The following is a 14550-nucleotide window of genomic DNA, read 5'->3' as shown; positions in this document are numbered from 1 at the left end:
CCCAGACTCCGCCCAGGATGCGGATTGGAGGAATCTTGAGAAGATGTTCGTTCCTATTCGCTCCTCAGAGTGACCGTCAAAGAGTCAGCGCCGCCTCTGGAGTTTGTTGCAGGAGGAGGAATCTTTTTTTTTTTTGTTCTTCCTCTCCTCTTGTCTGCGCTCCTGCCTGATATTGAGGTATTCCCCAAACACGAGCTCCATCCGCATTCCTCCTCATCCAAGCACCATATACAGTATACTGTATACATCTACATATAGATATCTATATCTCAAGTGCATTCACTTCATTACATGTGCATTACACATGTATCAGTACAGATGTGCCATATTTGACTCAGTAAATAGGGAACATAGAGTCAATGTTTGGTTATACTCTGTTTACATTATGTATTACTCGATTTGTTATTTTATAATAGTATGCCACAGCTGCCGTAAATTAACAGCATTGGTCATTATCAAAATCTTTTTTTTAATGGTAAACACACCCGTATGGAGAAGCTCTTTCACCAAAATTATAGATTTAATGTTAATATTATTGTTATTGTTATCCATGAATTTTTAAAACGTAAAAAATGAAAAAAGATAGTTAAGCACATGATCATTTCTTGATTAAGATTTCAAAATTACAGTTATTTCCTGAAGAGAAACATTTGTTTTAGTGGTTGAATGTTATGCTTGATTCACTTCTGACTTCTGACTTTCCTCGTTTTATTAAATAACAGAAGAGAAATGAACGATCATTGCACCGGCCCTAAAATGCATACAAAGGTAAAGGACATTTATTTAACTATGGGCAAAACCTGATGTTAAAACCTGAGACTCAAAACACTGTAAAACGAGTAAAGTTCTATAGAATGAACATCTATCTCTTATTGAGATTATTGAGACTTGTCCCCTTGTTGTGTGACAAATGGTGGGATTAATGGGAGTTTGAGGAGGTTGAATTGACTTTTAATGTCATGTGTCGCGCCTTATCTTACCTCATCCAATCCAACTTTATTTGTATAGCCCTTACTTATTACACAACAGCAGTGGGACAAAGTGCTGCACAGTAAAATGACAGACGTAAAAAGCTCACACGAGGCAATAAAACACACCTTAAAAAAACAACTAAAATAAGTTAAAAGACATAAAAAGAATGAGGAAAAGAAGCAGCTAAACAATAAAACACAATACAAACTGAAATAAAATAATGCTATAACTTAAGTAGTGTAGAAAGGAGAGGGGAAAGGCAGATCATTCCACTGTTTAGGGGCCACAACTGCAAACGCATGGTCCCCTCTGAGCTGCACTTATCTTATCTTAATCATATTTAACAGCACAGCTCTTTATAATGGCATAAATCAAACATCCCCAGAACTATGCAAATCACTCATTTGGTTGGTTTTAATTTATTTAAAATAACTAGAAAACCTCAGTGCAGACATTTCATAATAATACCCAGCTGTTCCTTTATTCATTCCATCTATTTTGTCTCATTATTTCCTTCGTTTGTATCTGTTTTTGGTCTCATCTCATCTAATTTTTAGTCTCCAGTGATTCCTCTCAGTGCAGTTTTTGTTATATATTATGTGTGTGAAACAAATCGAGTTATCCATAATTCAAATGTGTGACCGATTCAGCGACGACAATATCATATTCCGTCAGTTAATTTATATTTTATACTTGGGATTAAAAGCGTGCAGCAGGATTAAAGCCATCAGAGCGACTCCATCTTGCATCAATAATCTAAATGCTGCAGCAGCGAGCCTGTGAGCTTGTGCTTTCCGATTGTGTCTGGTGTCTTCATGTGCTTGCCTTGCATGTCATGTGTCTGTTCTCCAGTCACCACAGCGACCACATGGGTAATTCACAGACACCATGACATGTCTCGGTGTTTGAATGTGGCCTTCACAGTCTGAAAACATCTGCGGAATGCAGAGATGGTTTTCCTAATTACTTTAACAAACCCCGGGGATAAGTGAGACAAATGTGCAGCTCCATTAGTGTGAAACAAACTTTCATCATAATGCGGCATGGGTGTTTGACACAAACTTAAACCAGTTTACCCCGGAACAGAGCACGAACAGGAGAAGTTATGTCGTCTATGGTGTGGAACATGGCATTAAACAATGTTTTAAAAGATAAAAAAAGGATGGGGAATGTGGTGGTGATGCTGGAGAAAATGGAGCATTTGAGTTGCTACATGATTAAACATGCCAGGTGGTGGCAGCAGAGAGGCAGTAAAAGAAAACCCCAGCATTTGATAGATTTCCTATCTTGTGAATAATTCCAGACATTATTGGTGGAGAACGCTCCTCCAGGACTGCAGCTTTCCCCTGGAGGCCATTTACAGACACACACAAGAGCTCTAACTCTCGTCAATAAATAAAACATCGATAAATATACAGGTTTTTCAGAAGTTGGAGTAAAAATCACAAAAGTTTTGAGTAAAATAAATGCCCTTCCACCAAAGAAAATGAATTTAGCGACTTTGATTTACATGTTATTGAATCCACGCTTTAAGAAAACTGTCAATTACTGTCATATAGGTTGTGATCTAAAGTGTTTCCTGTAATATATGTATTCTCTATACAATTTTATCTCTAAAATTATACAGTATACCCACTAAAATAAAACTGCAGTACTGCCCCATATAGTGTAAGAGTGTATTTCTTTTCTTTCTTTCTTTTTTATCATTTTGCCTACAGGTTTTCTCTTATGTCAATTCTTATTTAACTTTTTATTATATTCTGCCCCCACTCTTAGTGCTTACTTTAGATTTTTATTATCTGGAAGAAGAAAGGCGTACGAGCCAAAACATCATCAAAAATTAATAAGAAATACACATATGGAGTCAGAGTCAGTGTGTGCAGCGCTGCTTCCCCTCCCAAGACCCTAAATTCACAACAGTGAGAGTTATGAGTGATGATCATACCTCGTCATTGTGGTGCATTTTCATCTTCATTGGACGAGTGCAGACCCAAAAGACAGGGGACAAAACATTAGATGGACAATCGGGTGGTGGTGGTGGTGGTGATGGGGAAAGTATCACTGACAGCAGACACAAAAGCCTGATTGGAAGCCTGAGTGACACAGAGACGACTGGAAAATGAAGCGACAGATTGAGCAGAGGTGGAAGAGCAATATTTACACATAGCAGCAAACAGTTAACAGAGTTAACACACATCTTTGCATGACTTTGAGGCAAATAATCGTGACTATATGCTTTCTAAAATGTCTGTGTATACTTGACAATAATAAAAACCTATGACTACGTTCAAACAGTCTTTAAATATGACCAATTATATCAAAAAGGGCATGACACGATTGTTTGAGATGAAGCTGTTACCTTCTACAGTTAAGGGTAGGAAAAGGCGGGCTTTAATCATGTGTGCTGTGAAAACTATGTGCCTCATCTTTTTTGCCAATGACAGATATTCAACCAGGTGAAATTCAGCGTTTACCATGTACAGTTGTCACACACAGTAATATATTACCCCACATGTCCTGACATTTTCCAGCCAGAAAAAGGCCGTTTTTGAAATTCCCTAATTTATCCAGGTTTTTCATGACCACACAAACCCTCATCTTTATTATTTAAAGTCAACAGATTCACAACCTCAGCTGTTTCCACTGCGAAACTTTCCACAGAAACCATAGGAACTACACAGGAACCAAGGTCTGTATGAAACCTTTTTTTTTTTTAACCCCACAAATGTCACTGCACAGAAACCTTTCACAGCTCTGCAGATCATCAGAAATCACTAGGTTTTATCAATAGATGAACAAAACCTCAATGTTAAAAGAGGGTTCTTTTTTATTTAATGTGTCAAAACACATTTAGGAAAAACAATCATTGGTGTGGATTTAAAAAAAAAAAACAATAATACTGTATGAATTAAGTGAAAAGAGTGGTTTGAAATTATACTAAAACGAGTGAAATGGAATCTCATGACACACAAAAAAAACATTTGCAGACAATTTAAGAACAATCTTCAAGATCCACCCAAAGCGCAACACAATTATCATTACCAAGCATCACAAAGTGAAATAAAATCTTTGTCCATCAGAGTCATAATGTAAAATGTTGATTTGTGTAGGAAGTGAATCATGGTGTGCAGCACTCTGCAGTGTTTGTGGTGTTTTTTTTGTTTTTTTTGTGGATCATGTGTGGAAAAAAAAAAGTGGAGCATCACTCTAGGCTGCAGACGCTGCTTGCATATGGAAACTTCTCCGGCTGTTCTACTCGTTCTCAAACTTGCTGTACGGGTGGTCCGAGTCGCCCATCAGACCTGCACACACAGGACGACACACAGAGGGAAGAGAGAGTGACCACATGGACGTCTTAGCTTTGCTACAGTTTCCATGTCTTTCAGAGGCAGTGACTCATATGTTAACAATATACATTTCTGAAAACAAACTTAACACAGTCAAAAGAATTTAAGTCTATTAAGTCTTGTCGAGATAATAAGCCTGACACAATTATTACATAATTGTCTGATAGCAATTACTTGTTCTAACCTGAATGATTTGGACTAACTGTCATAACATTTTAATTATGAAATTAAAATAATAATAAAATATTTATTATCAAAAAACAACTTGATGAATTACCCTCTAGGGTGTACGGCATAGGGTGATAGGGGAACATTTTAATCACACAGTTATCAAAGTGATCAAAGTAATTATGATACAGTATTAAATAACTGTAAAACTCTGATTTAAAAGCTTACAATGGCTCAAAAACAAACTGAACTCCCTTCAAGTGACATTTTGCTTCTTTATAGTAAGCATTCGATAACAATTGAAGATTAAATCTTACAAGTTCAAGGCCAGAGAGCTGCGATCTGAACCTCAACAATCAACTTTTATGTTTCCTAGCAATCCTACCTACTGCAGCTTTAACATGCCTTTGCAAATGTTTGCTTATAAACCACAACTACCTGGTTTCTTCAACTTTCCCTCAGGAGCAATAATCAATCTGTAATGAACCCTCATTTGGTATTGGTAGACTGCCAAAAAATGACCACAATAAGTATTAAAACATTAAAAGTATCCATGATACACTGTATAGTACAGGCTCCTATGACAGGGTTCTTTGATAAAATGCAAATACTAGTGCTGCTGTTTCAGTGAGGGTGGGGGGGGGGGCATACATTTGACACCAGCATATGATAAATTACACTTAAATTGACATTATGCTTAAACTGAATTGAACAGACAGGAGTTATCCTTGACATGACCCGAGTTGCCTCGCTCAGGCATTTAACTGCTGAATAAAACATTTCAAGTGCTGCACAGGGAAATGAAAGTCAATGAGAATGTCCTGGGAAAAAAAAATAAAAATCTAAAAACCGAATCAACATGCGTCTGAGACAAAGCTGACATGACAAGAAGAGAGAGGAGGCAGTACGTCCTGAACTGTGTTAGGCTTCCTGATCAACTCAAATACAACAGCTTCATATATCACTGTGAGAGATGTGCACCGAGCCCGTCTGACTATGATTAAAGAGGTTGAAGGGAGTTTATATGGTAATGGAACGTGATCTAACCGAGAGGTTCATACATACCATACTTCTTGCGGATCTCATCGTGCCGTGCCATCCTCTCGTCCCTCCTGGAAAAAAATAAACAAGGACAGAGGAGGATAGAAGTCGTATTATCCCACAGATCAGTGAAAGCTTTGGCTTTAGTGGTTTTGTGTAGGCAGACGACATTTGCGAGTATAGATTTTTCAATCTCACGTAAATTGTTCAACTAACCTCTGCACCACAGTTATACCTCACTGACCCTTTGTAAGCTTTTTAAAATCCCTGTAAAGCTGATGCCAGAGCTCTGTTTGATTGTGCATATTTATGTGTGTGTGTGTATGCTCACACAATGCAGTGGGAAAAAAAAGTGTCAGGGATATCGATTGACAGTTTACAGTAGCCAAAAGCACTGAATATGCATTATAGCCCTGTGGTAGCATGGATACTAACTGTCAGCTTAACACACAAAACCATGAGGGCAGCCTGTGCTCTGCTCTCAAGGACTTGGCAGCCCATGGCCAAGAGGAAAGGAATTGGACTTGTAACTGGAGGATCTTGGGGTTCAAATGCCGGGATGAGTCAGGGGCTGATCCCCATTTCTCCCCAGCTTGTGTGTGTGTGTTCACTTCTGGTGTAAAAAAAAAAAGGATGGGTTAAATACAGAGGTCAAATTCACTATCAAAAATAACTGATTCTAATTCTCACCACCATCTTCAGCTTCTCCTATGAATGTAACTGGTAATTTTGTCCGGGATGAAACCGAGAAAGATGTAGATTGAGATCAATAATATAATCAATCGTTTATGGAGTGAGGACGATCAAGCCGGTATGCGAAGGCAGCGGTGCATTTCAATGAGATACAAATGTTTTGACATATAATTAGCAAATTAAGATTGTTGACACGGGGTCTATGAGGTTAAAACTGAGAACACTTAATTTTCAGTTCACCGGGACTTGAAAAAGAAGATGTTTAGGTATACCATTCACTTTCACTTAACATGAAAGGTGAATTTAACCTGCTGTGCCACAGTCACACTGACCTTAATTAGCAGTGTCAGGACAATCTGGGATCTATAAATCTGGAAAAGCTATAGCAATGACAGGAAACCGACCCACACCATGCCCCTCCAGTCTGCCCTCTATTTAAAACAAACTAACATACCCTGCCTGTCAGCTGCTAAACGTGAAAGAGAAAGCGCTGGGAGGACAACTTCAGTAAATCATGTAAACCACCGTTGAATTCAGTCGGCAAGAAACCGCTATTCTATAACGTACAGTATTGAGACCAAGAGCAGACACTAGGCTACAAGGTTACAATATAATATTACAAAAACCTCATATTGATATATGGCCTCATATTATAATATCAATAACATTCTGATTAACTCCGCTCTGCCTATTTAAGTACAAAATGTCATTGTAAGACAACAATATGAAGGACAAAGGATTTCAAAATGACAGACTAAGAGAGAGTATGAGCAGCAGTCAATGAAAATATTATGTATTCATTCATTTTTAACTCACTTCAGATCTGGATCCAAGATGTAAACTGACAGGAAAAACCAAACAGCTTTTCTGAATTCCTTAACAACATTGTAGAACACTAACTGCCGCATTGCTCTAGAATACCCTCAGCCCTGACCTTCTGCTCGACACCCAACCTTTCTGGAGAGTAACAAAGGTTTGGGTGGAGGTTTGAAACCCTGGACCTTCAGGGGTGTCATTTCACTTCATCTCTTCACAAAGACTCAGTGTAAATCAGTCAGTGTTTTATTACCAAGTAGTGATCTGTGACAAATCAGGGCTGCAGAGCTCTCTCTGCTTGCCATCTGTCCCCCCTGCCTTGCTGCCGGGCTGGTATGCAGCTAATTGACTGACATGTCCATACGCCCTCCGCATTAATATATGACTCAATTCAACAAGTGCAAAGTGTAGAGTAGACGGATAATAAGAGACAAGAAAAGCCTAGGAGGGGATGAAATCTTTTCTAACATGCATATATGAAAGTACTGAGCTACATCTGAAGGAAACAGAGAGCTTCACTTCCAGAGGCTGCTTAAGGTTCTGCTCTCTTCATGTGTTATGTGTACATGAAGAAAAGTTTCACAAAAACAGACCAGGCTTTTTTTTACTGTGACATTCTGACCTTGTATGACACATGCACATACTTCTTATTAAACATTCGTCTGTCTACAAACTCTGCTTTATTGTGGTCCTGATCAGGCCTCATAACAATGAGACATCATACCTTAAAGAAATCACCAGTATAAATTAAGGCAAAGTAAAAATAAAACATGAAGATTTACCTGAGGCAACAGTTGGAGAAAGGGTGAGAGAAATGAAGGGTAGAGAGAAGTTGACTTGAAACAATTATCTTGCCTTCATTTGCTCTTTTGGGTATGAAGAAACCCAGAAGTGACCATATTTGGAAAAGCAGGGGTGCACTTCTACCTACGCCTGTGACCAGCCACATTGACTGGTAAAATCCCAATACATCCCCTGGTTTATGGTCTATTCGACTCTAAATGGGACCATACTTTACAAATTTGGAAATCATGCTGCATTGAAAAAGAGCTGAAACGAGTGATAGCGACCAAAAACTCATGCAAAAAGTTAGTTAATTTTCTTATAGACTTGCATTCACACAATTCCTTATTGTTTTCACTTTCCAGACCAAAAGACTACAACTGTTTCTATGTACAGTCTATCAAAAAAAGTTTGATATCATTTTATGGCAGTTGATGGTGATTCTTGTCATCCAGCTGAGCTCAGGCCCAGTGCTGTGAGCTGGCTCTGGGCTTTGAGGTGTCTACATCCACTAATATCTTCCAAGATGGGTCCTTTCCCCTCTGAATGTCCTGTTCACAGCGCAGACCGCATCTATGTAGGTCACTGCACTAATTCTGACTGTGGGGATTTGATCGTGCTCACCGCAGGAAACCCTGACTGGATTCTGTGGCACATGACAGAAAAGCTCATAGAGGTTGGAAAAAATTCTTGCAGGCTCTCTCACACACGCAGAGTGAGTGAGTGAGTGGACAGAGAAAGAACTGGGACTCAACAATGTTCCTGGCAGTGCAAGTGATGATGATAAAACAGTTACTGTCGATATTTCTGCACGACTGCACCGTTTACCAACACATCATCTAAGGCTGAGTGCTCTGGGCACCGAATAGAAAGATGAAGCTGAAACATTTATGGAGACAAGAACGAGGAGGGACTTCCAGGTCTACTGACTGTAAGATTCAATGAATATCACACTGGTTGTTCTGACAGTGTGTAATGCTCTACAGGATTCAACACACTCTATTTCTGACCACGTTGCCAAAGAACAGCTGCTCAGCCTTGCTAATTCAATTGGTATTGTGAGATGCAAGCAGGGGAAAACTAAGCTCCTCCTCAGGGACATGGTGTTAAAAACCAGTTGCTGAGATCATGAATCTACAACTGGGCCTTTTGTTTGAGACTATGTTGAACTCTTCTGGTGCAGGAAATCCCTTATGGGTTGTGTTGGGATATCATGAGAGGCAGAAACACCCAAGATTTTGAGTGACAAAGAGTTGATGTTCAGCTCTTTTGTACCGTATGACCCGATATATTCATATTCTCCTCGAATTATGTGCTTATTTTAGTCAATCATTGTTTGACTTATTTGGGTTAAACCCTAACCCATAATCACCAAAATGAAAAACACATGATTACTGTTTCGCAGCCACAGGTTTTGGCTCACTTCATTCAGAATGATTCATCTTTGCAAAATATCCTGATTTCCCACAGGTTTTAGACATTCTCCAGGAGTGAAACAATATTATGAAACATTTTGATCAACCAATTCAGATGTTGCTGAAAATATTCAGGCTACATAAACGGACAATAGTGGCACCTTAACCACTGTTTTTGAGTTGCCAATAAGTAATTCAAATGTATTTGTGCAGTATCAGATCAAGTCACTAAAAATAGTGCGATCGAGAACATTTATAAAGAAACCCAACTGTATCAACACTGAGCAAACACGGTGTCCAAAACAGAGGTGTCTAACTTCAACAGTTATTAGTTGCAGACACTATCATCAGCCATGCATGTAAAGGTGTTAAACTTATTAGTGTCGCTTCAAGGTGTTTTTTTCTCTTAAGTTCTTACCGCTCTTCAGAGCGTTGTTTGATCTCCTCTCTCCTCCTGGCATATCTCTCGTCATCTCTGTCACGCCTTGAATTAAAGGAGAAAGTTTCACAATCACTACTTTCATAGGTTAATAGAACCACAGAACAATCACACTTAACTCAATGGAACAAATAGCATAACTTTAAATACTGGAAAATGTACTCAAGGGATATTTTTTCCCCAGAACAGAATTTAAAGAGTGTTTGACATGTTATAAGGGCTGCAACAATGAATAAGTGGTAACTGTTCACTAAATTAATCAACAACTGTTTTGATAATCAATCAGTTTTAAATGTTTTCCCCCCCCTCTGGCTTGATAAACATGAACATGTTCTGGTTACTTTGCTCGTCTATGACGGTAAACAGAATATCTTTGGTTTGTGGATTTAGCGGTGTGAGGGAGTCGTCACCTCAACATTTTCCAATGATTTCCGAAATATTGTGTCGACCAAACTGTGAGTCAGTCAACATAATCAAAAGTGAGACACACTACAAAGATGAGTAGTTCATGGAAGACATACTTAATTTATCAAAGATTGTCAAAAATAAATAAATAAGTAAATAAAAGTACTGAAGAACTGAAATTGAGTTGGCCTGTCATGTCATCTTACACTGGGTGCCTCTTCTTGCAGCAGCAGCAGCAGCAGCAACATATGACAATGCTGATCAGGATGACTCCGCCGATCACACCCAAGGTAATGATGAAGGCTTCAAAGTTCACTGAATCAAAAGAGAAGGCAAATAATCAGTTTATAATTTATTAATAGTGCATTTAATACTTATTCTTATTTTTTTTTTCCACATCTTCTACATTTTTTATTATTTTTTATACTCTGTATAGATTTTAATTTGAGGTCTACTTTTATACTTTCATATTTATATTTATACTTAAGTTTGTGTTTCTGTCTCCTACAACTGACTCGTAGAACCCGCACAAGATTTCCAATGTGCCTGGACTGTCTGTTTAAGCACAAATGGCAAATAAAAATCTTGAACCTGAACCTTATTCCAATAAGCACTAAAAATTATGTTTATTCTAATAATAATAATAATGATAATACCATTTCCCTTTCTTCTGCTGTCACAGATTTCATTCCCTCGTACACATTTTACATTTAACTTGTTATGCAATGGTGCCACCTGCTGCCTTCTCAGTGCAAGTAACCACATTTTAATTCAACTCCACATTCATTGAAAGCATATATCCATTCCAGAATCACTTGTTTCCTGTTCCCTACATGTTTAAATAACCAATGACTGTATTTGCCATGTTGTTGACAACACATGTGAAATTAGCAGCAGTGAAAAAGTTACCACAGTGACACAACAAATGCATGACTTGCTTTGTTAGCATTAGGGGTGTTACGATTTGTTTTGTATGTTTCCCCAAAGTTGCTGTGCCTGAGGCCTCTGCAGTCTCAGGATTGTTATCCAACTTAAAAGACAAGCTTTCCCTAACTTAAAATAGAATAATCATTTTGTAATTTCCCATGTGTTGTTAATTAAAAGGGAGATGGAATTATGTCTTGTACCACAGAGTAAATATATAGTGAACTTCCCTTTTTTTCCCACAGATATCTAGGATTAATAATTTAACCTTAAAGGCTGTTGTCAGTTGTCCTTTATTATATACAGAGTCTTTTAGTCCAACAGTTAATCTAGACACTTTTCCAGTACCCAACAACAGGAGCTGTAATATTTACTGTAAAACTGGCTTTTCATCTTCTTTTCCTCATTTCCATTTCACTTCTGTCAAGTTCTAGTTTTCTGGAAAAAAGTAATGTCAGCCTTGACTCTGATCTACTACACAACTTTAAAGTTGAGACACAACTCAAATTCCCTCAAGAACGACAATAATAATAATTGTTATTATTATTATTATTATTATTACTACAACAATAATAATGTGAAAATGTGATGTGTTTAAAAACAATAAACCTTTCGTATTATCAATTATCTTATTATATTTTACACACCCAGCCTCACAATAATAGCCACCCTGTCAAAACTTTTAACAAGCTTCCAAGTTGACTTCCCTTTTACAGTAAAGACCCATAGACTTTCATGTTTACTTTATCTGTAGGACACACCTCTTTACACCGCCTGTGTGAAGAAATGACTGGTTCACCAGGCTGTTATGAACCATTTTTACAGTATACAAAGGGTTGCAAATAATTGTATCATTGCAACTCAGAGTGTAGGATTTTTGTGTGCTGTTTTGGATCATTTTGTCTCTTTCCTAAGCTACTGTCATGGAATAGATGTGCTATGTATTTTTGTTTGAATGTGAGACATGGAAAAGTTAAGCTGACACTTTTTAACAATATAAACAGATTTATCAACTCACACCAACACACTCCCCAACGGGCCTGGGACAATGGGCAGAGTGAAGCGGGGGGAAGCAGCCAGCTCACTGGATAGTCTGTGCAGTTGTTGGTCGAGAAGCACCACAGACACTGAAGATAAAACACAAATATCAATCAACACACTTAGGATTTTCCAGCTTCCTGATAGCTTTCTTTGTTTTAAATGAAATGATAAGACGATCATTTTTGGATTTAGGCCTTTAGGTCAGCATCAACCTTGGGTTTAGAATTCCCAATGTCCTTTTTTTTTTACTGTGGATTGTTTTTGTGCATAAATTGGTCAGTTCTTCAAGACATATTCTTTGAGGAGACAGTCTGAAAATATGCGACGACCCACAGCTGTCAATTAAAAAATAAGGTGCATGACATTGGCAGTTGTGCATAATTAATTGTTCACTTTTGTATTAATTTCAACTACATCTGTTACTGTCATTCAATATCTACAGAGCACTCAATTTGTGATGATTTACTTGATTGTGTCCATGGGTGTGTTTATTTTCTCTCTGGACTAGGCTGCTTTCTGTTGTGATTTGTTTTGCTCTTGTCTTTCAGGAAATGGGAAGTGTGTTTATTTTGTCCCGTCTTCATAAACAGCACTTTCATAGAACAGATATTGTTCCCATTTGCATCAGAAAACCCCTATATCACACCAAACATCAGACAGAATGTGGTGATTCTTAAAATCATTCAGGGCTGCTGCTGATGATTATTTGAGTAATTGATTATTAATCGATTATTAATAATGTTTGTAAATTGCAATGTTTTAGAGGAAGTGCACTATTCACATAATGTTATTCTGTTAGTCTGTATTTATCATTGTTTGTTTTTGCTGTGTTCTTGTTCTTTTGTACTGTCTTTTAAACTATACTGCAGTACAGTATGTAGCAATTTGGCAAGGGCACAAACTAATAGATTTGTCACTGCTTTTCTTAACTAAACTCCCTTGACAAACCAGTTTCTTGAAAATGAAAATGAGTTTCCTGCATTCAAATAACGCCACAGTCACCAGATCTCAGTAAAATATTACAAGTTTGGGATGTGGTCACAGAAACTATGTGAAGCTATCATGTCAATATGGAACAAAATCTCTGTTGCACTTTGTTGATTCTGTTGCTGTTTCTCTTCTTGTTGATTGCATGCCATGGACCCTTGTGCTGCCTCTTGCCCAGGTCGTCATTGTAAATGAGAATTGGTTCTCAACTGACTTACCTGGTTAAATAAAGGTAAAATAAATTAAACATTAACATGAATTGACATAATAATTGTTACTGAATTGGTGCCCAGCCCTACTGGCAAAAACAGGGTGTGTTTGATCGTGTTGGGGGATTAAAGTTCAGACAAACGAGGAAGTACATAATATTTTATATCACTGCGTCGCTTTTGACCAAAGGTCTGGTCCTATCATTCACTGCGTTACTACAGATAATCTTACCTTGGCATTTGGAGCACAAGTGTCACAGTTCTTGTGGGCGGAGCAAGCTGGGGGAAGAGCGACAAACAGAAACTTAACTACGCCATTCAGCTGTGACGTATCACGAATAGTTACACTATTTCACTTAGGAATTAACCCTGTCGTACAACCGTAGTTATAACGTTAACAATGACAGTGTCACTTCTTTTTCTACACTATTATTGAAGTAACTTACGGGTTGGTGGTGGTGGTGATGGAGTTATTTGACAGTCCCCCAGGCTAACGATGCTAACAAACAGCACAGCGATAGCAAAACACTGCGAGGAGGACGCCGTTCGACTCCCGCTTGTGGAAAACATGTTATCAAATGCACAGGAAAACAGCTCGTACGCCTAACTGAAAGAAAACAGAGACCGTGTGTTCTCGGCAGGAGAGCACAGTTTCTTGCTGCCTCTGGAAACTCAGCTGTAACTCCTATGCATGGATGCTCCCTATGCTGCTTCTGTTTTGCCTTGCTCTACTTCCTGGGTGTCGAGGGGTTCGCGTGTTTCGTCAAGTCTTGGCACTCCGGGCGGGAGGAGTTAATATATTTAATCAAAAATACAATATGCCGCCCTCGCAGCTTACCCACAGTATTTGATACTTTCTCATTAAGCGGCATCCCATTTTTATTACTGTGTTTACTTTAACATACATATTGCTACACATTAATAGTAGCATATTTCTAATAGTTCTGCAACAATTATCAGTTTGAGTGTGTTTTTTTTTTTAAATAATTAAATCTTAAATGTCTGGTTTCTTTGCTCCATATAACAAAAAACTCATTAAAACTGAATCTTGTAATTTTTGGTTTGTGGACAAAACAAGACACTTGAGAACATAATTTCCATATTTGGGAAACACAGATCCACATTTTCTGACATTTTATGGAGTTGCAACCCTAATTTCTATTTTCAAAGGTTTGTTGTTAAATACTTATATTTTAAACATTTCATCAACCATGTCAACATTTTTGATGCTGTTTGATGCACAGAGGGCTAGGCCCTGATAGATTTGTGGGTCAGTCTGATAATGGATGTGCAAGTAATTTGAACAAAAA

At 38.0% G+C, this 14550-nt stretch overlaps 1 protein-coding gene across 1 annotated transcript; it reads right to left on the bottom strand.

The window, feature by feature from the left end:
• Positions 1-3764: 3764 nt before the first annotated feature.
• Positions 3765-13980, bottom strand: LOC131471880 (pituitary tumor-transforming gene 1 protein-interacting protein). Its single transcript, XM_058648672.1, has 7 exons — positions 13687-13980; positions 13473-13519; positions 12022-12130; positions 10286-10394; positions 9654-9719; positions 5553-5599; positions 3765-4274 (listed from the first exon to the last, which is right to left on the bottom strand). Exons 1-7 carry the CDS (start codon positions 13808-13810, stop codon positions 4225-4227), a joined length of 552 nt encoding a protein of 183 aa, XP_058504655.1. The 5' UTR covers positions 13811-13980; the 3' UTR covers positions 3765-4224.
• Positions 13981-14550: the final 570 nt, after the last annotated feature.

This window comes from Solea solea, chromosome 13 (assembly GCF_958295425.1).
Source record: "Solea solea chromosome 13, fSolSol10.1, whole genome shotgun sequence".
NCBI lineage: Eukaryota > Metazoa > Chordata > Actinopteri > Pleuronectiformes > Soleidae > Solea > Solea solea.
The sequence above is the reverse complement of the archived record's forward strand: the minus strand, read 5'-3'. Positions and strand labels throughout refer to the sequence as shown.

What these genes read in the sequence shown, in the direction of transcription:
- LOC131471880 (XM_058648672.1), bottom strand. Translation starts at nt 13,810, where the DNA reads ATGTTTTCCACAAGCGGGAGTCGAACGGCGTCCTCCTCGCAGTGTTTT. An exon ending in ATCACCACCACCACCAACCC is followed by an intron (nt 13,520 to 13,686) that starts GTAAGTTACTTC and finishes CTCTTCCCCCAG; the next exon opens with CTTGCTCCGCCCACAAGAAC. An exon ending in CCGTTGGGGAGTGTGTTGGT is followed by an intron (nt 10,395 to 12,021) that starts GTGAGTTGATAA and finishes CTTTTGATTCAG; the next exon opens with TGAACTTTGAAGCCTTCATC.